The sequence below is a fragment of the Salmo trutta genome, chromosome 17 (genome assembly GCF_901001165.1).
Source record: "Salmo trutta chromosome 17, fSalTru1.1, whole genome shotgun sequence".
In the NCBI taxonomy this organism is placed as follows: domain Eukaryota; kingdom Metazoa; phylum Chordata; class Actinopteri; order Salmoniformes; family Salmonidae; genus Salmo; species Salmo trutta.
Window position 1 is genome coordinate 43,733,816 of NC_042973.1, and position 24,693 is coordinate 43,758,508.

At 43.8% G+C, this 24,693-nt stretch overlaps 1 protein-coding gene across 4 annotated transcripts in view; it reads right to left on the reverse strand.

Moving 5' to 3' along the window:
- LOC115152247 (cyclic nucleotide-gated cation channel beta-1) overlaps window positions 1–21,999 on the reverse strand; it is a 29,155-nt gene extending 7,156 nt beyond the window's left edge. Inside the window, exons 1-27 of one of the 4 annotated variants that reach the window (XM_029696913.1) lie at window positions 21,669–21,999; window positions 20,238–20,331; window positions 20,038–20,071; window positions 19,846–19,897; window positions 19,566–19,674; window positions 19,383–19,414; window positions 19,145–19,250; window positions 17,724–17,753; window positions 17,107–17,131; window positions 16,882–16,966; window positions 16,568–16,674; window positions 15,789–15,843; window positions 15,571–15,659; window positions 12,897–13,239; window positions 12,501–12,653; window positions 12,200–12,259; window positions 10,661–10,931; window positions 10,494–10,530; window positions 6,235–6,391; window positions 6,008–6,025; window positions 4,529–4,630; window positions 4,029–4,183; window positions 2,822–3,010; window positions 679–887; window positions 446–496; window positions 223–309; window positions 81–145 (exon numbers count right to left, since the gene is read on the reverse strand). In XM_029696913.1, coding sequence (XP_029552773.1) covers window positions 81–145; window positions 223–309; window positions 446–496; window positions 679–887; window positions 2,822–3,010; window positions 4,029–4,183; window positions 4,529–4,630; window positions 6,008–6,025; window positions 6,235–6,391; window positions 10,494–10,530; window positions 10,661–10,931; window positions 12,200–12,259; window positions 12,501–12,653; window positions 12,897–13,239; window positions 15,571–15,659; window positions 15,789–15,843; window positions 16,568–16,674; window positions 16,882–16,966; window positions 17,107–17,131; window positions 17,724–17,753; window positions 19,145–19,250; window positions 19,383–19,414; window positions 19,566–19,674; window positions 19,846–19,897; window positions 20,038–20,071; window positions 20,238–20,330 — 2,714 coding nt within the window. In that variant the 5' untranslated portion in view covers window position 20,331; window positions 21,669–21,999. Of the gene's footprint in view, window positions 1–80; window positions 146–222; window positions 310–445; window positions 497–678; window positions 888–2,821; window positions 3,011–4,028; window positions 4,184–4,528; window positions 4,631–6,007; window positions 6,026–6,234; window positions 6,392–10,493; window positions 10,531–10,660; window positions 10,932–12,199; window positions 12,260–12,500; window positions 12,654–12,896; window positions 13,240–15,570; window positions 15,660–15,788; window positions 15,844–16,567; window positions 16,675–16,881; window positions 16,967–17,106; window positions 17,132–17,723; window positions 17,754–19,144; window positions 19,251–19,382; window positions 19,415–19,565; window positions 19,675–19,845; window positions 19,898–20,037; window positions 20,072–20,237; window positions 20,532–21,668 lie in introns of those variants that run through there. The other 3 variants (XM_029696915.1, XM_029696916.1, XM_029696914.1) reach the window with 3 other exon arrangements.
- Between the last annotated feature and the right edge of the window lie 2,694 nt (window positions 22,000–24,693).

Consider the following 24,693-nt stretch of genomic DNA (forward strand, 5'->3'; position numbering starts at 1 on the left):
CCCCCCCTGTCCATATAATCCTATTCATTGCGATCTGAGCATGGCGATACAGATCGAAACAACACGTTGACTGTGCTCACCTGTAAACGTAGGCTTTGGTCAGGATGGCCTCAAGACGGTCGTTGAACTCGAAGAAAGACATTACCTGGAGAATTCAGAAAGATTACGTATTTTCATCGCAGTGTGAATAACACGATTGTACAGGTGGCAGGTGAGCCTTGCCTTTAGTAGCCGTGGGAAGCGGAGGAGTGGGTTGATCCCAGTTTTAAAATACAACAATTCCAGTGGCACAAGACTGATGACATCCATCTGGAACCCAGGGAAACGCAGTCAACACAGATACGCTCAGAAAATAAACGGACACCTCATTACATCGCTTAAAAACAGCCTCTTATTCAAAGCTATTCAGTAGTGAATTCTGTAACATTTTCAGCTGAAGATCTACCTTGAACCGGAAAGTTTTCATGTAATTCTTTCGCATGTCCTTTTTGTCAAACTGCAATGTAAACAAAGAAAAACACATGCATCAATGATTTTGACGTGTATTTCTGTGTGTTGTATCTGGAAAATCTATTTGAGACATAAACTCTCGTCTGGCAGCATGGTCTCCATGGAATACGTCAACATAGTGCCCTTTAACAACTGCAGTTATATGTCGCCTTAAGCTGGCTGAATCACCACTATGTCGCCACCGCGGACAAACTGCAGGCGGGGCTGGAAGACCATGATGTCCAGGATGTAGATGAGGTCACACATGTAGTCGGCTAGCAGCCACAGGTAGATGTTACTAGGGGTCTGGTAGGGGAAGGCCCAGCGCATTGGGATCAGCCACACGTTCCAGTTCCACGCCAAGGTGACGACAAAGAGCCACAGCACATAGACCAGATCTAGACAGAGAGAAGCAGGGTCAACCACCAGCAAAGGCTGAAGTCCCCTAAGCATCATCCCCACACTTCAAAAGAAAGAGCAGGTACAGTACCAGTCAAAAGTTTGGACACCTACTCATTCAAGGGTTTCTCTTTATTTTTACAATTTTATACATTGTAGAATAATAGTGAAGACATCAAAACTATGAAATATTACATATGGAATCATGTAGTAGCAAAAAAAAGTGTTAAACAAATCAAAATATATTTTATATTTGAGACTCTTCAAAGTAGCCAACCTTTGCCTTGATGACAGCTTTGCACACACTTAGCATTCTCTCAACCAGCTTCATGAGGTAGTCACCTGGAAGGCATTTCAATTAACAGTGTGTGCCTTGTTCAAAGTTAATTTGTGGAATTTTTTTCCTTCTTAATACGTTTGAGCCCATCAGCTGTGTTGTGAAAAGGTAGGGGTGGTATACAGAAGATAGCCTTATTTGGTAAAAGACCAAGTCCATATTATGGCAAGAACAGCTCAAATAAGCAAAGAGAAATGACAGTCTATCATTATTTTAGGACATGAAGGTCAGTCAATCCAGCACATTTCTAGAACATTTAAAATTTCTTCAAGTGCAGTCGCAAAAACCATCAAGCGCTATGAGGAAACTGGCTCTCATGAGGACCGCCACAGGAAAGGAAGACCCAGAGTTACCTCTGCAGAAGATAAGTTCATTAGAGTTACCAGCTTCAGAAATTGCAGCCCAAATAAATGCTTCACAGAGTTCAAGTAACAGACACATCTCAACATCAACTGTTCAGAGGAGGTGTGAATCAGGCCTCCATGGTCAAATTTCTTCAAACAAACCACTACTAAAGGACACCAATAATAAGAAGAGACTTGCTTGGGCCAAGAAACACAACAACGGACAATAGACCAGTGGAAATCTGTCCTTTGTTCTGAGGAGTCCATATTTGAGATTTTTGGTTCCAACCGCCTTGTCTTTGTGAGATGCAGAGTAGGTGAACGGATGATCTCTGCATGTGTGGTTCCCACAGTGAAGCATGGAGGAGCAGGTGTGATGGTGTGGGGGTGCTTTGTTGGTGACACTGTCTGTGATTTATTTAGAATTCAAGGCACACTTAACCAACATGGCTACCATAGCATTCTGCAGCGATACACCATCCCATCTGGTTTGCGCTTAGTGGGAATATAATTTGTTTTTCAACAGGACAATGACCCAAAACACACCTCCAGTCTGTGTAAGGTCTATTTGACCAAGAAGGATAGTGATGGAGTGCTGCATCAGATGACATGGCCTCCACAATCACCCGACCTCAACCCAATTGGGATGGTTTGGGATGAATTGGACAGCAGAGTGGAAAAGCAACCAATAAGTGCTCAGCATATGTGGGAACTCCTTCAAGACTGTTGGAAAAGCATTCCAAGTGAAGCTGGTTGAGAGAATGCCAAGCGTGTACAAAGCTGTCATCAAGGCAAAGGGTGGCTACTTGGAAGAATCTCAAATATAAAATATATTTTGATTTGTTTAACACTTATTGGGTTACTACTTGATTCCATTTGTGTTATTTCCTAGTGTTGATGTCTTCACTATTATTCCACAATGTAGAAAATAGAACAAATAAAGAAAAACCCTTGAATGAGTAGGTGTTCTAAAACCTTTGACTGGTACTGAATGACAGGATCAACAATTTAGGTCACTGAAAGATCAACCCATTAACCACTTGGTGGAGCCAAACTAACATTCTGATAAAAGCAAAAGGAAGTCTACACAGGAAATGGCAACAGAGTTGGATTCGAAAAGGGAGGCGATGAAGAGGGTTGACTACAAGATTAGGAGCAGGGAGGAGGAAAGCAGGAGGATGAGAGAGGAGGGTTAAAGGAGGAGTAGAAGAGGAGGTAGTGTATGCTCGGCGGAGGGGGAGGGGGAGCTCACTGGTGAAGGGGTCGATGCTAGCGGGGAAGCGATAGTGAAGCAGGGCTCTGATCCAGCGAGGAGGCGTCACCTTGCAGCACAGTCTAGACTGGGGTTGCTGCTCCTCCATCTCCCTGTCAGGGGAGGCTGGTTGTGCTTCCTCCTCCGGCTCCTCTGGAGGCGCAGGAGGTGTTGGAGCTCTCGCAGGGGCTGCAGGTGAGACAGAGAAGAGAGTCACAGGTCAGAGGTGAAAGGTCAGGTTAAAGGGATACTTGAAGTTAAAAGTAGCATATCGTTAGCTTAGTGTAATTGCTGGAAATCTCCAGGTACTACCAACCAGCTCCTCACAAAAGCAGAGAAATATACCTTCTAACTACACCAAAGCTGGGTGGTTGGTCATTTATAGTCTTACAAAGCTATACATGGTAATATATATTTTATCCTCTTCCTCACTCTGTCCAGTTGACACATAGAGATGTATAGAGATCGCAACGTTGTATCTGTCTCATTATGGCGTCCGTGAGAGTACGGCCATTGAGATAGACAAAACGTTACGATCTCTATACATCTCTATGCGACAACGGGACAGAATGAGGAAGTGGAGAATCTCGTTCCTTAGGATTATCAGTCAAATTAACGAATGTACAAAATATTGATTACCATGTTTAGCTTTATAAGGCGTTAAATGACCAACCACCCAGCTTTAGTGTAGTTAGAAGGTATATTTCCCTGCTTTTGAGAGGAGCTGGTTGGTAGTTCCTGGAGATTTCCAGCAATTACACTAAGCTAAAAAATGTGCTACCTTCAACTTCCTTCACACTGCACGCAGAGACATACAAATGGTATCCATGAGTTCGTCTGACTCTGAGGAAGAAGAAAAAAAAGAAGTATTTGCGGAAGTATTTCCTGATGCGGCTCACATGTGCGTGGCCGGAGGGCCCGAGCTGTGTTCTGTGTGGCTGTGTGTTAGCACTTGGAAATAAAAGCTATTGTAACCCTTCACAACAACTGCCTTTTATTAGCCACGGAGTGAATGACTTTTCCGAAATGTCCAATTGCTTTGGGAGTATTACGGTCTCATTTGACATTAGCGCCCCTATTGGTAGTATTGTCAAACAGGCTCATTGTTCGTAACCCATGTGTGTTTGTAACTGTATCTGTCTATGTGTTGCAAGTGTTAGTGTTGTGTATATTGAGCACATGACCAAAGTGTAAACGTGTTACATACAGGCAGTGGGACTGTCATCATCAGAGTCATCTGGGTCTATGAGTTTCTCTTTGGCCCTCTCTGTCCTCTCCTTAAACATCTTGACCAGCTCCTGTAGGCGCTCGTTCACCACGTAGCTGGCCTGGCTAGCGGACGACGCAGGCCGTTCCTTTAGCCTTCAAACACAAAACATCCATGGGTTAATTCACACACACACACACACCTGTCCCAAACACTTTCCCTGACATCACTGTTCTCTTGAAGTAAATATGAACGACACACAGTCCCACACGGACTCTTCTTATGTTGGTGTGAATAAAAGCACCAATAAAATGGAAAATGTCTCCCACAAACTTCTTAGTGTCAGAATTTCAGTCAACCTTTCTAAAAACATTCACCGATGCCATGAGAAAGGTCATTCTGACCACATTGTCGACACCCACTGGCCAACACATTTTGTGCAGGAGACACATGTAGCTAGCTAACAGCGGGGATGTGGAGGTATCAGTATCAGTATTCACCCATCGTCTCCGCTGAGGATGCTGGACTGGCTAGGCCACGCCCTCACTGCGGTCTCAGTCTCCTCTTCATCATCATCCTCACTCTGAGAGTGCAGGTTCTTTCTGTGGTGGGGAGGCAGGGAACAACACTGAGGCACAGTAGGAAACTACGCATAGAACTGATCCAGAGACAGATGGAGAGGAAAGACCAAGGCTGCTATCATTTGGACCCTGCCCTGTTATCAGTGTTCCCTGCAGTCTTGGCCTTGCCATGGGCATTACATTCTACACAGGAAGGGAAGTGTATGGAATACAGTATGTGGAACATGGTCGACCATGATACCATTATGTTGGTTTAACATTCATGTACACTGAACTATCTTGAGCATCAGCTCTTTTGAGTATACAGTAAACAATTATAAAAACTATACAGAGAGGCACACAGGTTAGGATGGGGTGAAGGAGTGGCGATGCAGTCGGGGAATTGTTGATGATTGGACAAACGGTGACTTGTGGATTGATGGATGGATGGATCCTTGACGTGACAACGACTGCATATCTTACATCTTCCTGGGATTCTTCTCACTAGGTCAGCCCATGGATCCATCAATAGGGACAGAGGAGTGTGTGAGAGTGAGAGTGTGCGTGTGGAATAACTCCAATGGTTGGGGAGATGGTTGAGGAAGAGAGGAGGATGAAGCAAACCCGGGAAACAGAATGAGGTAGGAGAGGGAGAGAATCATAATCACAAACAATCCCCAAAAGCATTCGTATAATGAGTCCCGGGACAGACGACCAGATGGCACACTGGAGATGCAGTGCAAGATACTCCTCGTCTGTTGATTGTCTATTAGTACTGGCATGACTGACAGCCATAGCAGACAACAGAAACACAGAACAGAACAAACGCATCACAACATGAGACAGAACAGCGCAACGCAATACAAAGCAGAGCAGCCGAACGAAGGACTGCAAACGCAGGTGAACATGAGAGGCACAGCCAGTAGAACGAGAGGTAAAGAGACACTACACAACCATGCGGATGGGGCTATCCACAAACAAAACAGAGAGCACTGCACTTTTGAAATACAGTCTAAGACAGGGAGCATCAACTGGATTCAGCCGTGGGACGTTTTTTCGTTGAGCGGATGGTCGGGGGGACAGAACGTAGACTGCAAATTGGACACAAGAGGTCCGAACAGATATAATATTTGACTAAAACATAACTATTTCAAACTTTGCTTACATATGTATATGATCACGTGTCTCTCTATTATGCGTGGGAATACTTAGGAACAGATTTCTTAAATTAAAATCACTTGGAGCTGATTTCCTGGTGTTTTTACAGTCTATTATGTCACCCCCCCCAAAAGAACACATTACTTTTATTTTAAACATTTGCTCAGAAAACTTGGGGGGCCAAATAAAACCACCCACAGGCCGCCAGTTGGGGAACCCTGGTCTAAGATCGACTATTGTGTATCCATGCTCCGTTCTTACTCTTTATCAGCAACTTTGCTGTTTTGGCCAAAGCAATATAGGAGAGAAAAAGAAAACATACATTTAGAAGATATAATTATAGATTGGGAAATAAATCAATTCAATGGTAGTAGAACTAGTACAGTATTATACATTACTTAGACAGCGGTTATGTGTTTAGCTGCTTTACATTTGTACAATACCCTTATTCCAAATGGAAGCAATTTCAGTTGGGAGTGTGGGCTCACCTCTGGCGGCAGGCTTTGGACACTCTGGGTACGGTCAGGGTCTTGAGGTTGGGGTCCTGGGGGGTGAGGATTTGGCGAATGTGTCGATGGTGCCCCCCTCCGCCTGAATCCACGTCCTCCACATTGACAGCAGGGTGCACACTGAGCCTGGAGCTCGCTGGGGAAGAAACAGGAACACACTAATTTGACTCAACTATTCTCCGGGGATGTTATGGGGAACACAGATAGTAATGAGGCTTTTGTACTGTGGTAAACACATGCTAGACACTAAACAGAACACTACAAGTGGCCTATACTCTGACTCTTCCTCTGTTGTTCAAGTGCCACTTGAAGGCTTACCTATCACAAAACAGACATTACCTATCACAAAACAGACATTACCTATCACAAAACAGACATTACCTATCACAAAACAGACAGCTGAAACTAATCTATAAGAACAAAAACAAAACAGAACACATAGAGAACAAACAGAGTAGACCATTTAAAGCAAGAGCTTCCTGGAACCACAGGATCCAAACAACAACAACGACAACGAACGCAGTGCTAGTGTCAACAACGGAGGACAACACAACATAGCCCAGCAGATCTAAGCACGGCACAGCACTGAACGGGGCATCATGCCACAGCGGGACCTCTGTGGGCTGCCGCTCAATCACCTGAGGGCCGAGCAGACGTGGGGTCGTCCTCGATGTGGAAGGCAGGGTTGGAAAGCCCTGACAGCTGCCCGGACAGGCTGATGGGGGGCAGTTGGGGGTAGGAGGGCACGTTGGGCATCTCCAGGGTACTATTGGGGGAGGACGGGGAGGGGGTGCGGGTCAGGGGGCGGTGGTGGAGGGGGACCTGGCGGATCATCTGGTCCATCTCCAGGTCAGGATTCTGCTGCTGCTGCTTAGGCATCCTGAGGCATAAGGCTGTTCAGGCGGTTCTGCACGTTGGTGTAGGATTGTCCCGCTCGCTGAGGTAAGTTGTATATCTGGCTGGGGATATTGGCCAGGGTTTGGGGTAAGTTCGATAACTGCTGGGTTAGGTTGGTGGGTAGACCGGGTAACTCCTGAGTTATTTGAACTTGGAGCTGCTGGGGCAGTTGGGACATCATTTGGGGCAGTTGAGAGATCTGTTGTGGCAGTTGGGAAACACGCTGGGACATTTGGGTGAATGGCCGAGTGTACTGGGAGAGCTCTTGGGCAAGTTCTGGGGGGAGAGAGGGCACTAGCTGGGTGACCTGGGAGGTGAACTGGGAGAGATTGGTGGGGAGCTGGGGCATGGGGGGAATTTTAGGAGGGGCGATGTTGTGCTCTTTCAGCAGGTTGTTGAAGCTGTCGAGGCACGCAGGCGCGTGGGGAACACGCATGAGACAGCTCTTTACTGCATCACAGCTGGCAGGGACTGGGAGGAGAGCACAATACCGTCAGTCAGGCAGCACTAGACAACACTCATCCTAATTAGGGCCGGCCCCGGGAAAAATCGACATAAGCGGTCACTTAGGGCCCGGCCGCTATGGGGCCCCCGCCCCCCTCCTCAAAAAATATATATAAACAGTCAAGTCCATGATTATTGTCACCCTTATTTATATTTCAAAAATAAAAAATACAAAAACTGGCAACCAGATTTTAGTCTAAAATGTCCTGTTACTGGGTAAACTTGACCTTAACAAGGGCGCCAGGACCAGTGGAAGCAAAATAGCTCCATAACATCAAAGATCCACCACCATATTTTACAGTATGTATGGGGTTATTTTCTGCATATGCATCTTTCTTTCTACGCAAAACCCACCACTGGTGTGCGTGGACAAAGAGCTCTACTTTCATGTCAGCTGACCCTGGTCAGATGGTTATGAAAATAGAGGTCTTTGACAGACACCAACGGTGGGTTTTGCGTCGAAAGAAATATACATATCAGTACATACACACAATATCTAGGTCTAATACATAGTACAGTGCAAATTTCAATTCAATATATATAAAATAGCTGTGTCTCTTCACAGTCCCCTTTGGCAGTAAGGTGTTCTTTGATCTGATTTTTTAAACTGGTTTTATTGCTAGCTTGAGTTACCTGGGGTGGCAGAGTACCATGTAGCCATGGCTCTATTTAATACTGTGCGTTTCCCAGACTCTGTTCTGGACCAGGGGACTGTGAAGAGACCTCTGGTTGCATGACTTGTGTTGTACCGATGAGTGTCTGAACTGTGTGCCAACTGCTTGAACAGGCAGGTCGGTGCCTTCAACACATCGATACCTCGCACAAAGACCAATACCGATGCAGTCAATCTCTCAACTTTGAGCCAGGAGAGACAGACATGCATGTTACTGACACGTTCCCTCAGTGTACATCTAAGTGCGATACGTGCTGCGTTGTTCTGGAACAACTGCAATTTACCTATGCCCTTCTTTGCCGCACATGACCACACAGCTGGGCAGTAGTCCAGGTCCGACCAAACTAGGCCCTGTAGGCCCTGTCTGGTCGACTGAGATGTCAAGAAGACAGAGAAACGCCCTATCATGGACAGGCTTCTTCCCATGTTAGCAACCATTGAGTCTGTACAGTATGTTTTGACATTTCCCCTTCTTCTCTGCACAGTCTCGACTTGCTGCCCATACGAGAGCTTCGGTAGAGAATGTGTGATCAACAAACGGTATGAGAGTAGATACAGATATTTTAAAACAGAGTTGGTCCCGTTAAGATACGTTTATGTGATAATGCCCGAGAAGCTGGTGTTTGGAGGATATATTGGCTCGGGTGTTGTTAGGCCCGTGACGAAGTCGGCTTCGAGGGCATTATCACTTTTATACAACGGGTTACCAACATGTTCAAATAATGACATTTTCATATTTGTTTTTAATTTTATGAATTTATTCATATTATTTCATCATTCCACAATATATAGTCCCCCAAAAAATCTGGGGTTGCTAACCAAGCCGGCTGGTCGCTTGTTCTATCGGTTCGGTTGCCAGAGACGCGACTCGGTCGTTCAGTCTTTTTGTTCTGTATTTATGGACGTGACCCAGTCATTCTTATCCCTGGCTTGCTAGCTAGCCAACTACGGCTAACAACAGTAGCTGCATTTGTTTAAGCTGTTTTCTAGTGACATTTACTTGCATACATTCATAACAAATGAGCTAATGAGGCACGATTTCGCCTGGCATAGAAAATGTGCTCTCTCGTCAGGACACTGTTGTTCAGAGGAGCTAGCCAACAGCACAGCTAACAATCACTTCAAACTGAAGCTGGAAAGACTGCAAACTAGCTGCACTTCGTTTCGTTTGACCTGTTTTCAATTGACATTTCTTTGTATAAGCTTATTCATGATTTCGCCTGCCTCTCTCTCTCTCTCATCCCGACTCCCGACCCCTACTTGTTCATTACTATGGGACAGTTGGAGATCCAATTTGAATATTGAAACAATGTTTCAAATATCGGAGAGACAGACAGCAAGGTTGATACAAATCTCCGCTGTTGAAAACTACATGTTAGCCTAAAAGAAATGTGAGATAATGTCTAGATGCTTTTTATAGTGGAACCTCCCTGCCTGGGCTGAAGAGACAGTGGATTGCTCAGTCAGATGGAACAGAGTAAATAGGCATTTTAACGTCATAGATTTAGCCGGTGGTAACTTGTGGAATTAACACCGGCTGGAATGCGCTTTTAACCAATCAGCATTCAGGATTAGACCCAACCGTTGTATAAAGATATTTAAACAGTTTCCACTCTACATCTCCCCGTTATTCATGAGTTGATCTGCTATCTGTATAATCATCAACTCAATGAAGGAGGTTATCTAGCAAGTTTAGCAACTTTGGTCAAAGATAGTATCATTACTAAATATCAGTTTAATTTACTCTGAAATCTTTACATAGTGGCGCAGCCAAGCCAACAAATTGGCACTGCGCCACTCTTATTTGGTGGAGAACCCTGGCATAGTGACCATATCTTGGTTTTAAACACTTTAAATAGGCACTTTGCTGTATTTCCTGGGACACTCTGGATAAATATCAATTATTCCCGGTTTGAAACTTGGTAGAGTTCCAGGAAAATATTCATCCCTACACTGTGAGAGATCATGAATGCGCGCGCGCACACACACACACACACACACACACACACACACACACATACACACACTGCAATGCATTCTCTACAGATAAAGGATTGGTCAGGTCCATCATGGGACTTGCAACTTTCAAACCAAGAAACACATTCAATTACAATATTCCCTTACAAACATAAACACAAGCGTATTATAATGAACAAATACTTACCACCACAGCCACCCTCCTCTGCAGTCTCCCCCTCTTCCTGCAGAGACAGTAAGCAGAAAAAAAGGAACAGAACAGCCATGAGTGACTGAACAACAGCAGGGAATAGCATTTACTGACAGGTACAACAGCTGCACAGGCCTCAGGAGAAACCCTCACTGTGACTTTACCTTGGTAGTGGTGTCAGGTGCGGTTCCGTCCTCTGCTTTCTGTGGTTGTTGGGTCACCGGTTCAGGTGCTACTTTGGCATCCTGGGCCTTTGGTTTAGGTTCAGGCTCTGCTGTCTTGACTGGATCTGGATCTGGTTCTGGGCTGGGAGGAGGGGATGGAGAGGCACTCTGGGACTCTAGCTCTTCCTGGGGCTCTGGTTCAACGTCGGGTGATGCAGAGTCACTTTTTGCTGCATCCACTGGCTCCTCCCTAGCAGGACACACCTGACACCTACAGTACATGGGCAGTTAGGGCTACATCAGAGAAATATGCACCCAGTGATATGAACACAACAGAATGTCTCTCCCTGATGATCATAACCACCTGACACCATATTGCATAGGTAGAGCAACAACAAAACAGCTCACTAGCTAATGCTAGTCTACTAATACCCTGCATTATGTAATCAACCTAGCAACCAGTTCAGTAGCCAATCAAGATAATTCCCTAGAAGAAATAAGTGTACAGTTTGGAATAAACGAAACATATTTTCAGACATTTAGTTTGTTGCCAGTAAACGGTTAGCAACAGGTACATAAGTGTTACATCTGGGTCAAAAACAATTCGCATAATATGGACAAGGCAGCCTTGACATGCTAATTACAGTACTCACTTGGACACTCAAGATATTTCGAGTGCATTAGGTAATAGTTTCCCTCCTAAGACGCATCTTTGCGACATGAACGAATATGTTGTCAAGCCTGCAAATGTTCTGCTAGGTTTAAAAGTTTTGAAATAGAGAGAGAATCGCCTCCCTCAATGGATTCACTCGAGACAAACCTGCGCCATCCTTCACCCGCGTCGAAGCGGAAAAATAGGAAGTGCGCTCAGTTGCTAAGGCAACCGTCGAGAGGGGACCATTTTGCCAAGGGAAGCGATGTGGTTTCTATGAGGATGAGGATGAGGATGAAATGACGCTAAGCGGGCATCCACGAGAGATTTGGAACGAGCCTGGACAAGAAATGCTCGATCTGAATGTGATTACACAAATTGTTGATGATAGGCTAGTTTGCAGTGGATTATGGCAGGGTTTCCCTAACTGGGTCATGAGCCCCCTGTGCACGTTTTGGTTTTTGCCCTAGCAAATACCTAAATAATATGACACAAAGCACTTTCTCAGGTCCTGCAGAGGAAAATATTTTACATTGGTGTAACAAGTTACCAATTGACAGTGCAAACACATAGCCTACTGTTGTTGTTTTTCACTCTGAGAAGCATTGAGGCAGCTAGTGAATTTCACAAAGGTACTGTAGAACCTTTATGGGCATATTCCCCTCTATTTGTTCCGGTTATTCTTAAACCATCTTATTCTACACGCTTAGAAAAAAGGGTTCCAAAAGAGTTCTTCGGCTGTCCCCATATGAGAAGCCTTTTTGGTTCCATGTAGAACCCTGAAAAGGCTTCTTCAAAGGGTTCTCCTATGAGGACAGCTAAATAACCCTTTTAGGTTCTAGATAGCACCTTTTTTTTCTAAGAGTGTACGAGTGGGTATATCTTACTCTGTCATCTTATTCTTAGTGTGCTCCACCTCACTCTCCTCCTCCCGTAGCATGTGTAACCTGTTCAGGGCATGACATGGACACAGATAAGACAAACACAGTCCTACCTCCCCTCACATACGTGTACAGGCATATAGGGACTTCACACGTTTATGGCCAGTTGTCTCAAACCATGACCCCAATAAATGTTACATTTACTTCTATATAAGTCTAGGGCAGCAGGTGGTTGGAGCTAGCCTATGCATTCTCTCTGGAGTAGGCAGGGGACCCTGAGGAGGTTGAGGCCTGAGTGACAACTTACTCTGGGTCCTCGTCTTCTTCCAGAAGGGCTTCCTGGCTGTGAATGGAAAGCTTGATTGATTGTGCCTCTTGCATCTGCCTGATGGTCGTCTCAGCTGTGTGTCTGGCCACCTCCTCCGCCATTCGCACCAAATCCACGCGCTCCTGGGTCATCCTGCAGAGATGTGCACGTTCTGGGATATTACTAGTATGTCATGTGTAGCACCCAAGTTAACTTTGTTTTGCTAATTGTATTACTCCATCAGACTGAAAAAAAGAACATTTGGTTAACTCTATGAGAAGATATGCAACTTTTGTTGGATCACCATAACCAGACTGAATGTGTGAATTAGTGACTGTGTGTAGGCTGCTGTGATATTCTACATAAATATTTGATCTTGTCTGACTCCTTCCTTACCGTTCCTCCATGGTAGCCATAGCTACGCCCTCAGCCTCTCTCTTGATGCTCTCTATGAAGGGAGTCCACCTGCCCGTCTGAGTCTCCGCATCCTCCAGCGATGGTGTTGTAGACTCTGGCACATTTGGAAGAGTCTGTTCAGGCTCTTCTGGTTTCACTGGTTGTTTTGGCTGTGCCGGCTGTGACTGAGTCGTCTGTGTTGGCTGTGTCGTCTGTGCGGGCTTAAAAGGCTGTAGTGGTTCTGACTGCATAGCCTTGGATGGCACTTCCTGATTCAGATCCTTCAAGTCTGCTTCTACTACTTCCTCCAGAACCAGGTCCACTGCTTTGGGTTGTTTAGAGACTGTGGGACAAGCAGCCACACAGTAGGTCACTGTCTTTGTCTGGACATGACACCCAGAGTCAACATGTTAATGTGAACAATCAATTGTGTTGGAAGTGTAGCATTTGAATTGAGGGAAATATTTGAAATCCACAATTAAAATATGGCATCCTCTTATTTTATTTTCCATTTAAAAGCAATACGCCCAAAGGAATACTGTGTAAAATGTTTTGTTGAATTTCATATCATCAATCTCTTAACATGACACATAATATTTCATATGACATCTTTATTATTTTTTACAATAGTTCACGTTTTTTTTTACTGTCAGCCATACTGTTCAGACATTATGTCATCATTTATAATCTATTTTATAATAACTTGATTGCCTTGACTGTGTTTGTCAAATCCTCTTTGGTGGATTTCACTCAAGTAAATTCAATCAAATCAAAATAAATAACATTACAACCTTAGGCCACATAGTTCAAGGCGATGAGAATAGGTCACAAGGGCAAAACATGTCGTTTTTCTGTGTGCGCTTTTGTAGTGTCATAAAATAATCTCTCATGGCTTAAGTTTTTGATGTGTAATTATGCCACAAGCATACAATACAAGATGGTAGTTTAATATGGTATCTTTCATGTACAAAAACTATGAGTATCAATGTTGCCTGATAGCTCTATGTGTCTGTATGTATTTTGTAATATAATCTCTTAATGCATCCACATTACATCAAAGATTACTTCAATGAAGACAAGACCCATTTCTTGCTACATATCGACAAGAGTTGAATAACCGACATCAACAGACAAACAGTTAATTTTAATAAACTGACATACACTGACTATATACATTTAAAATCAAACAAAAATATCTGAAATCCATAAAGAAAGGGGAGTTCAATTTCTTTTGAAGCAATGTCTCACAGCTACCGGGTTGATCAGTTGAGCTGTATAAATGTCCACAATCATCTATGTCAGTAGCAGAAGATGGACTGAGTTAGGGTCTGTCTGAAACAGACCAGCAGAAGATGGACTGAGTTAGGGTCTGTCTAAAACAGACCAGCAGAAGATGGACTGAGTTAGGGTCTGTCTGAAACAGACTAACAGAAGATGGACTGAGTTAGGTTCTGTCAGAAACAGACCAACAGAAGATGGACTGAGTTAGGGTCTGTCAGAAACAGACCAACAGAAGATGGACTGAGTTAGGGTCTGTCTGAAACAGACCAACAGAAGATGGACTGAGTTAGGGTCTGTCTAAAACGGACCAGCAGAAAATGGACTGAGTTAGGGTCTGTCTGAAACAGACCAACAGAAGATGGACTGAATTAGGATCTGTCTGAAACAGAGCAGCAGAAGATGGACTGAGTTAGGGTCTGTCTGAAACAGACCGGCAGAAGATGGACTGAGTTAGGATCTGTCAGAAACAGACCAGCAGAAGATGGACTGAGTTAGGGTCTGTCAGAAACAGAGCAGCAGAAGATGGACTGAGTTAGGGTCTGTCTGAAACAGACCAACAGAAGATGGACTGAGTTAGGGTCTGTCTGAAACAGACCGGCAGAAGATGGACTGAGTTAGGGTCTGTCTAAAACAGACCAACAGAAGATGGACTGAGTTAGGTTCTGTCTGAAACAGACCGGCAGAAGATGGACTGAGTTAGGATCTGTCAGAAACAGACCAGCAGAAGATGGACTGAGTTAGGGTCTGTCTGAAACAGACCAGCAGAAGATGGACTGAGTTAGGGTCTGTCAGAAACAGAGCAGCAGAAGATGGACTGAGTTAGGGTCTGTCTGAAACAGACCAACAGAAGATGGACTGAGTTAGGATCTGTCTGAAACAGACCGGCAGAAGATGGACTGAGTTAGGGTCTGTCTGAAACAGACCGGCAGAAGATGGACTGAGTTAGGGTCTGTCTGAAACAGACCAGCAGAAGATGGACTGAGTTAGGGTCTGTCAGAAACAGACCAACAGAAGATGGACTGAGTTAGGGTCTGTCAGAAACAGACCAACAGAAGATGGACTGAGTTAGGGTCTGTCTGAAACAGAGCAGCAGAAGATGGACTGAGTTAGGGTCTGTCTGAAACAGACCAGCAGAAGATGGACTGAGTTAGGTTCTGTCTGAAACAGACCAACAGAAGATGGACTGAGTTAGGTTCTGTCTGAAACAGACCAACAGAAGGAGAGGGTTACTGTCTCTTCAGTTCTTTAACACTTAGTAAAAAAGACAATTAAATAAATGAAATAGAATGTGAGTCTATTATGTGATTTACAATCTGATTTTATTTTGAACTGGGACATCAGTTTGAAGGGAAGAGAAATGTAAAAAAGAAAAGCAATAATAATAAACACTTACCATTCTGCACAACTTCAACGTCATCTCTTGATCTCGCGACAGGCTGTGGCATCTTGAGGCCGAGCCCCGTCACAAACCAGCCCACGACACTGTGGTACACATAGAGAAACACCTTACTAACGGGCCGAAAGGAACACAGAAACTTACAAACAGACACATACAGACAGCTGAGCCTACATTGTGACAGGAGTAGCATAGCGCCCACGGGTGAAACTTACTTGGAGTTTTGTGAGTCCTCGTCACCTTTGAGAGACTCAGGAGGTGGCGACAAAACTGAGAGGAAAGGAGAAGACAGGTGTACAACAGTAGCATAGATGTACAGCTAGTAGATTTAGACTATAAGGACCAGTTTCCTGGACACAGATAAAGCCTAGTCCGGGACTAAAAAGTTATTTCAATTGTTATCCTCCATTGAGTATGCTTCTTAGTCCAGGATCAGGCTTAATCTACACTGAGTGGACAAAACATTAGGAACACCTGCTCGTTCCATGGCATAGACTGTAAACTATGATCCCTTATTGATGTCACACTTGTTAAATCCACTTCAATCAGTGTAGATGAAGGGGAGGAGACAGGTTAAAGAAGGATTTTCAAGCCTTGAGACATGGATTGTGTACGTGTGCCATTCAGAGGGTGATTGGGCCAGACAAAATAAAAAGTGCCTTTGAACAAATGGGGTATGGTAGTAGGTGCCAGGTGCACCGGTTTGAGTGTGTCATAAACTGCAACACTGGGTTTCCTGTGTTTATCAAGAATGATCCACCACCCAAAGGACATCCAGCCAACTTGACCCAACTGAGGGAAACATTGGAGTCAACATGGGCCAGGATCCCCTGTGGGACACTTTCGACACCTTGTAGAGTCCATGCCCCAATGAATCGAGGCTGTTCTGAGTGCAAAGGGGGGTGCAACTCAATATTAGGAAGGTGTTCCTAATGTTTGTACAATCAGCGTATGTCCAGGTAACCGGCCTCAAACATTTAAACTCTGACTGTACCTTTGTCAAGAGATGACCTCTTGCTCTGGGCCTTACTCTGGGCCTCTACGTAACCTGCAGGGAGCATCACAGGCTGAGGAATAACATTCTTAATCCAGTTAACCACTCTGCAACGCAAGACAGACGGGGAGGAAGAGGAAGAAAGAGAGGGGGGTAGAGAGAGAGAGAGAGGAGGGGGTGGGAGAGGATTAGGATTAAGACAAGCTTTGTCAGCAAGTAAAGGTGGATTTGGCTGTGGAGATGTGTCTGTTCAGTGAGGTAAGGATGGAAGGCAAGGTGGGAGGGGGTGGGGGGGAGGTCTCTGTGTGACTCACTTGAGGGGGAACTGTGGTACCCGATCCTCTTCCTCATCGTCTGAAAAGATCTCCACCACAGGTATGTGTGGGAGGGGCTCTGCGTCTAGACAGAAAATAGACCACTCAGTGACCACATCAATAACTAGTTATATGTAATCAACAATGAGTCAAAGAAATTGCAACTTTTGTGACATACCAGTACACAGAAAATGGGATTGCTGTGTGACAAATGTAAACATATACCTGGCACATCTTTCATGTTATAAACCTGAAAAAGAGAAGCCAGAGTCACAAACTTTCGTTTTTACAATGAAGGTTATATGTAATATTTACCATATTACTGTTTTGATCATTTTATGGGGTGTTATTACATTATAATAGTTTCAAATGCTCCTCTGATGTCCATTTATGTATGGCAGGGTGTTGTTTTAAAGGAATTAGGAATCTACTGATATAATTGTACCCATATCTGTACCTATGGATTTGAAACTTTCTTTAACCACATGATCTGGAATATTTGAAATGTGTGCAACTTATAAGAAGGTGCAAAAGAATGCTGTTCAAATGTTCCGAATAATGTTTTCCTGCCCAAATCATTAGCAATGTATCCTATTGCACATGTCTGTAAGATAAGGAGTAGATTTCATCAATCATTGATATCATTTGTCCATAACTTCACCATTTTTATTCTATCCTTGAATCCTTCAAATAAATGTTTGAACGCATGTGAAGCTTTAGAGCAAATGCTACAGTGGATTGGTTGCAGACTACTGATTGTAAGACTACTCAGACTACTCAGACTACTCAGAGGGTAGATGGGTGTCCGGCCCAGATACAGCCTGTTATTTAGCTGTACTTACACATGGCTCTGCGATATACTCTTCGTGCGTCTTAAGTACATAAAGGAACATAAAGTAAAAAAACAAAACTCATTACGGGCATTAGAAAAAGAAACTCCAGCACAATGGCATTTTTGTTATGTCAGATATGAATAATCAGCATGTCAGATATGAATAATCAGCACCACCCAAGCTAATGTCTGAAAGCTGAACAAGAATACAATTGAAACTACAGCAGGCGGACCTCGGGAGAGCCTGGGAAGCCATAACCAGTCAGTTTTAAGAGGGCTCGATGCTTTTAAAACTAACAGTAGGCCCACTGTAAAAGAAATAGTTCAATCGAGGAGATACTTATGAGATAATGGTGAGAGGAAGTGGGTAATGTCTTAACACCATGGATCTCATAACAGATTATTACATTTGTAAACCTCTCTCATGGTATTACGTTGCTATCGCGTCTCATTCACAGCTCTCTGAAAGCCCTGTGACACCATTGGCTTTGATTAAGCTAGTTATTCAAAAGCCTGTTACATCATTATAGACCATTGCCGGTTATTCATCAAGCGGGGAGCAGAATTGTTTTACAAAAGTGATTTTAAGTGAGAATATCGCGTTATCATGGGGAGCTAAGATTTTAATGTAGCATCATTACTAGGCATGTAGTAATTATGTTTTAAAAGTTATTATATTGTTTAAAAGCTATTATGAGGCAACCTGACAAAAATGATGTTTTAAATTTATGTTTAATCTAGGAATAAAGTATATATTTTTTTATTTCACCTTTATTTAACCAGGTAGGCCAGTTGAGAACAAGTTCTCATTTACAACTGCGACCTGGCCAAGATAAAGCAAAGCAGTGTGACAAAAACAACAACACAGAGCTACACATAAACAAACATACAGTCAATAACACAATAGAAAAATCTAAGTAAGGCAATAAATAGGCCATAGAGGCGAAATAATTACAATTTAGCATTAACACTGGAGTGATAGATGTGCAGATGATGATGTGCAAGTAGAGATACTGGGGTGCAAAAGAGCAAGAGGATAAGTAACAATATGGGGATGAGGTAGTTGGGTGTGCTATTTACAGATGGGCTGTGTACAGGTACAGTGATCGGTAAGCTGCTCTGACAGCTGATGCTTAAAGTTAGAGAGGGAGATATAAGACTCCAGCTTCAGTGATTTTTGCAGTTCATTCCAGTCAAAGTAAGTGTTGGCTTTAGGGATGATCAGTGAAATATACCTGATGGAGCGTGTGCTACGGGTGAGTGTTGCTATGGTGACCAGTGAGATGAGATAAGGCGGTGCTTTACCTAGCAAAGACTTATAGATGACCTGGAGCCAGTGGACCTGGAGCACCACGTGCTCTCCTGAAAAAATACATCTACAATCTACTTCCACAGAAACCGTGACATGGTGACACGATAGTGTCAACTCACCTCTGTCTCCTCCTCCTCCTCCTCTCGAATATCCTCTCTGTACTTGTCATCCGGCTGAGGCACCACTTTGCTCAGTCCCTCTGCAATCCACTTAATCACCCCATTCCTGGAAGTAGGAATCGTTTTTGAAAAATATGATATATTTCCACATTTCAACATGCTTTGAAGTAATATACAGCAACAAAAATGTCAACAGAATCAACAAAACCAACACTTCAAAAAAGTCCTCTCTTTGTACCTTTCGTCCTCTCTTTGTACCTCCTGCAGTGACTGATGGATGGAAGCAGAAAGTGGAGGGGTAGAATTAGAGAAACATAGAATCACATATTAACCCTTTATACAGCTTAAAAAAGACCTACACTGATTCAATTACAGGCTGGTTGATTGATACAGGTAGTGTTTGGTACAGTCTAACATTCACCCTGGATACAGAGTTGGATCTGCTGAGGTTAGGGGTGCCTGTTGGTTGAGGCAGAGCACTGGTGAAGCCATTAGAGAGCCAGGTCATCACTCCACTCTGACTCTGAATACTGAGAGAGAGAAAGAGAGAGAGAGAGAGAGAGAGAGAGAGAGAGAGAGAGAGAGAGAGAGAGAGAGAGAGAGAGAATCATCATCACCACCGCCACCTTCATCACCATCATGGCAAAAAGTCTGCATGCAAGCAGACCAGAATGCTCACAGGTCAAATTTTACACACATACCCATTGTCCTCTGAAATATCCTCTTCCTGCTGTTTGGCTGGTTTTGCATTGACTGTTGAGATTCACGTACATAAAACAGAAGTGAAGAAGAGGGTTAACAAATTGAATAGGCATTTATAAAAAACACGTATTCACAGTTGTTTCATTGTTTTCCAAAGCTATGACACACTGTTTGAAGAAGAGAAGCATGACCTTCTTTTTTGACTTCATCTTTAGACACTTTTTGCTTTTGGAGAGAAAGATGGAGAGAGACAATCAGGTAATGTGAAGAGGACAAGTCATAAATAAAACTTTTTTTTGCAATTTTTTACATCATTTTGGCAATATCATGCGAGGTGATCAGATATACAGGTGAGTTGATCTGTGACCAGGTGTGATTAGGGTGTTCTTACTGGTGATGCAGGTGCGGGATTGGCTGTCTCCTGTCCCAGAGAGCCAGGGGCGTCAGGAGGCTGAGGAACCACTTTCACCACCCAGTTAAACATCCTGAGACAAAGGCAAATACCAGGACAACAGCTCAGTAACTAGGGCAACATCTGCCGAAGTGAGCATCCCATAACATGAATAAACCAGATTTGTTGCTATGTCACCCGGTAACTCAGAGACAGTCAGAATGTCACATATGCTGCAATGGAACGTGAAATTCCTGAAGGTTCATCTAGCCACTTCAGAGACCATGCTGATTATAACAGTCATTGGTGAACTATTTTTCATGCACGTGAAATAGTTTTTGCAATATCGTGTCATGTGTTATCTTGTGGGGAGCTTTGACTTTGGCTCTTGCTGACAGCTGTTGCATTGTTGTATATTGGCATTGCCAATAATCGCTCTCCACATCCTGCTTGAAGATAATAATTACCAGTACTTAAGCCTGTGATTAAAGTAACTGTGCTGTTTTGGTCTTATGAAGCTGCAATCACATTGTTTGGCAAAACCTGGCGTTTAAAGAGGAAATAGAATAGCACGTTGCAGGGCATAACCTTCATCACACACTAGTGATAATCTGCTTTAGAGGACAAGCGAGTTACCGCAGAACGGAAGACAGGGACAACAGTCAGGAAAAGGATTTCATCAACTGTTAGAGAACATGCTGAAAACAAACATGTGTGGCTGTGCTGCCTTTTGTGGGTCTCTAAAACGTCAATTTCATTATTTTATCTTGAATATAATCAAATTCAAATAAAACGCATTCTCCGACTGTACATGCCATCCCATGTACAGGCCAAGTGAGATCAGGTTGCACCAACAAAACATGTACTCTGCCACACTAGTATACCTGTGGAGAACCTGTGCATGCTGGCCATTTAATCCCAGACTGACTTTCTCAACTCTGATAGATTATCCCTTGCCACTTGATATTTGGCCTAATCTGAGGATCATAGCTCAAACTGTGCACCTTTGATTTCTTCGCATCAATGCAGGCGCCAGTCAATTACTATATTATAAAGTCACAAAACACACTGCAGCAGAGTAGCCTAAAGTGCTATGCAAAAGTAGAGGATTTGCCCCTGCAGACGATAGCACTAGGAGTGGTCTGTACCACCTGCTCTGTAACAAAAAACTGCGCAAACGTCATCAAAATGAACTATGCAAGTGAACTATTGCAAGGATTATCAATTTGCACAACACCACCCCAACTACTTTTAAATATTCACATCTACCTGTAAATACTTACACACAACCATCACAATCTGTTTTACAACAGAAGCACACCACAACGCTGACATCTCACCAACACATTTGACAAGAAACCCCTTAGTAAATCCAGTCGAGTTACTCAACGTGCAGAGATTAGGTGAAAAGGTAGTAGTAATATATCTTACCTGTATGTTCAGTGGTGCAGCAGCATACCTGACAGGGACACAGAGCCCAAGACGGACAGCAATGTTCTGGCTGGATTAGGATGAGACTCGCCTAACGGGATTATGGACCTGAAGGACGGCACTATCCGGCAGAGATTAGCAATGAGAATAATGAAAACCTCAGGCCATATATATGTACCCCAAAGCCCCAGGTCCAAACTTACAAGGTTCTATACTGTAGAAGTTTGAATAAATGTAGTTGTTTGAGTTAATAAAAGAGTTTGAACTTTTAACATGAATACGGGGTCACTGTCAGCGGAGTGCCATTTGGAGTGGTACTCAGTAGTTAACACTGTAGCTACTATGTACAGAATGTGTGTATCTCTCGTCTTCTAATTGTCTGTCTGCTTGCTGCTAGTATAACTGTCTATTCTCATGATTGTGAAATGTACATAACACAGACGTCACTCTTGTTGTGGTGTGTGGTTGCAGTTTGGGCTATAAAAAGGTGTCCTTGTAGTAGCCAGTGTAATCCCTGTAGCACACGCCAGGGGATCACTCACTGTGATCCATGTCTGTCAGGTACAATCAGGGACTGAATTACTTCTAGGAAACAGGACATGCACTCATCACATGGCATTACAGTAGGTTTGCCTTGGGCAAATGAATGGCCATTGGTTCCCTGATATCTGAATACTGTGTCCAGGAAGATTACCGTGTGATAAACCACAGGTGTAGCGCGAGAGAACCGTCAGCCTCAGCAGAACAGGGGATTGAGCATCCAGGTTAAACCCATAACAATGTAGAACATCTATGACGTGGGGGGGGGGGGGGGGGGGGGGCTCACATCGGTCCCTTACAGCTATCTCTAAAGGCTGCATCTTGTTCGGGCATCTGCGAATGTTTTGTAACATCGGCAGACATCAGTGATTAAGCCCGGTCTGCAGGGTTCTTTTGTAGGATCTGTTAGATCCCCTAGAACCCCTGTCTTCGGGGACCCCCAGGTTTGCACCTTTTTTTTTTGAATCCCCACACAGGCTAACCTGGTTCAACTACTCAACTAATCATCAAGCCCTTGGTTAGTGGAATCAGGTGTGCATGTGTGGGGTTAGAATAAAAATGTGCAAACTTCGGGGGGGATCCACAGGTGGAGAAGATGAGAAACACTGCTCTATGGCTCTGTCTCTAGGTGGAGTTCTGTAGGACTGAGCAGCTAAAAAGGCAGGCGATCCCATAAAGAGATAAGGAGGGATAAGCCAGGAGGAAGAAGGCCATGACACCTCTGGGTGACCAGGATGGAAGAATGAACACGGTGGTGCCATACCGTCCTCGATTCTGATTGGACAACACGCAGTGGCGACAGGTAAGCGTTAGCCAGTTCCATTAGAGGAAATAAGCACGCCGGAAAAGGACTGCTTAGAGACAGGGTAGGAGGACAGCACGGAGAAATCGATAGAGAGAAAGTAAGAAAGATGGGTAGTCTGTAGAATCCAGAAAGAGAAAGGTGGCGGCAATGTCTGAGCTGGGTGATTGAAGCTAATCCTGATTCACCGTGGCATTAAGTCGTCAGTGAGGTGCTCTCATATGCACACTTTAAACCATTTAAGTCTATTCCATTTTAAAATAAGGCCGTGTTTAAAGTCATTTGACGTCGGAGGTTGTATCTATAGTATGTCACGGTAGCGTAGAGAAGTTGTTGAGAGCAAAATAATACTGTCCAGTCAGTTTTCCATGCAATACTCATTGGTAATAGTAGATATAAAGACTCCCTCCTGGTCATGCTTAGAAATACAGACATGACATTCTGCTGTTGGAATACAGTCGAAAATACAAAGAAATAGGATGCACAATAGTGTGTTAATACTCATAATAGCATGCTCACACCAAATTGCACGCAAAGTCTTGTTTGCCATAATTCATGTTTTATTTTGAAATCCTTATACATTTCATACATTTGTGTAAAGGCTTTACATGTCCTGCATGCATCATTTAACTCTGCTAATGTACAGAGAGCACAACACAAAATGTTGTGCAAATTTTCAAACGTTTTTTTTTTTTTTTTTAAGTATTTCTTCCTCTCCAACAACCGACTAATGCAAAACACTAACAATAAATGACAAAACACGGGTGATTCACAACCGACCACAAACCTGAAGCATATACAACCATTTTTTGTTTACATGTGCATAGTGGCTTTGCTGAGGAAAAACCTCTAACTAATGGTCTTCATCTGTCTATTGCGCAAAACAATAATTGCACTCTGGGTGTTGTATAAAAAGTGTTTGGCCTTTGAATGAGGGAAGTTGGCACACAAAGAGTTGGCAACAAAGGAAGTAGTTCCAGAGAGGGGCATTTTAATTTAAAAAAATGAAAAAATGGCAACAAAGAGTTGTAAGACATCATTTATGGTTCAACGTGAATACTCCAACAGACCTCATCACAAACCCCTGTGACCTATCATCACAGATCAGAACTAAAGCCTCTCCTAGGTATAGAGCAGATTCTCAGATGGAAACAGAGACTGCAGATGGAGTATGTCTACAGTGAAACATAGCGGCAGGGGAGGGGGAGTCTCACAGGAAGACATCTCCAGCCAAACCGCTCAGAAAAAAAAAAAAGGTTTTGAAAAATAGGAGTGGGCCTCGCTAATCTAGGTCAGGAGGCACGACGCCAATGGAGCTCCGCTCAGCCCCTCCCCTCGCCCCCCCCCCCCCCCCCGCCCTCCCCAAGAGAAAATAACTAACTCAGGAAAAGGAAATGCTGGCAGGCATCCTAACCCCTCCCCCGGCGCTGCAGCCAAAATGACTAAATCAGCAACATCTGGTTAATATCAACCAGACCCAGCTCCGTTCCAGCAGCCGTGCTAAATATGTACCATGAGATGTACCACTTCTTCAACCCCAGGATTTCATTCTGCCCCAAGGGGGTCTGAATATCAATATCTAAATCGGCCCTTTTGTGGATAAAGTCCGGGCTGTTGTAGACTAGAGGAAAGACACAGTGGGAGGTGGTGGTCTTGTGTTTTCAGCACACACACACACACCAG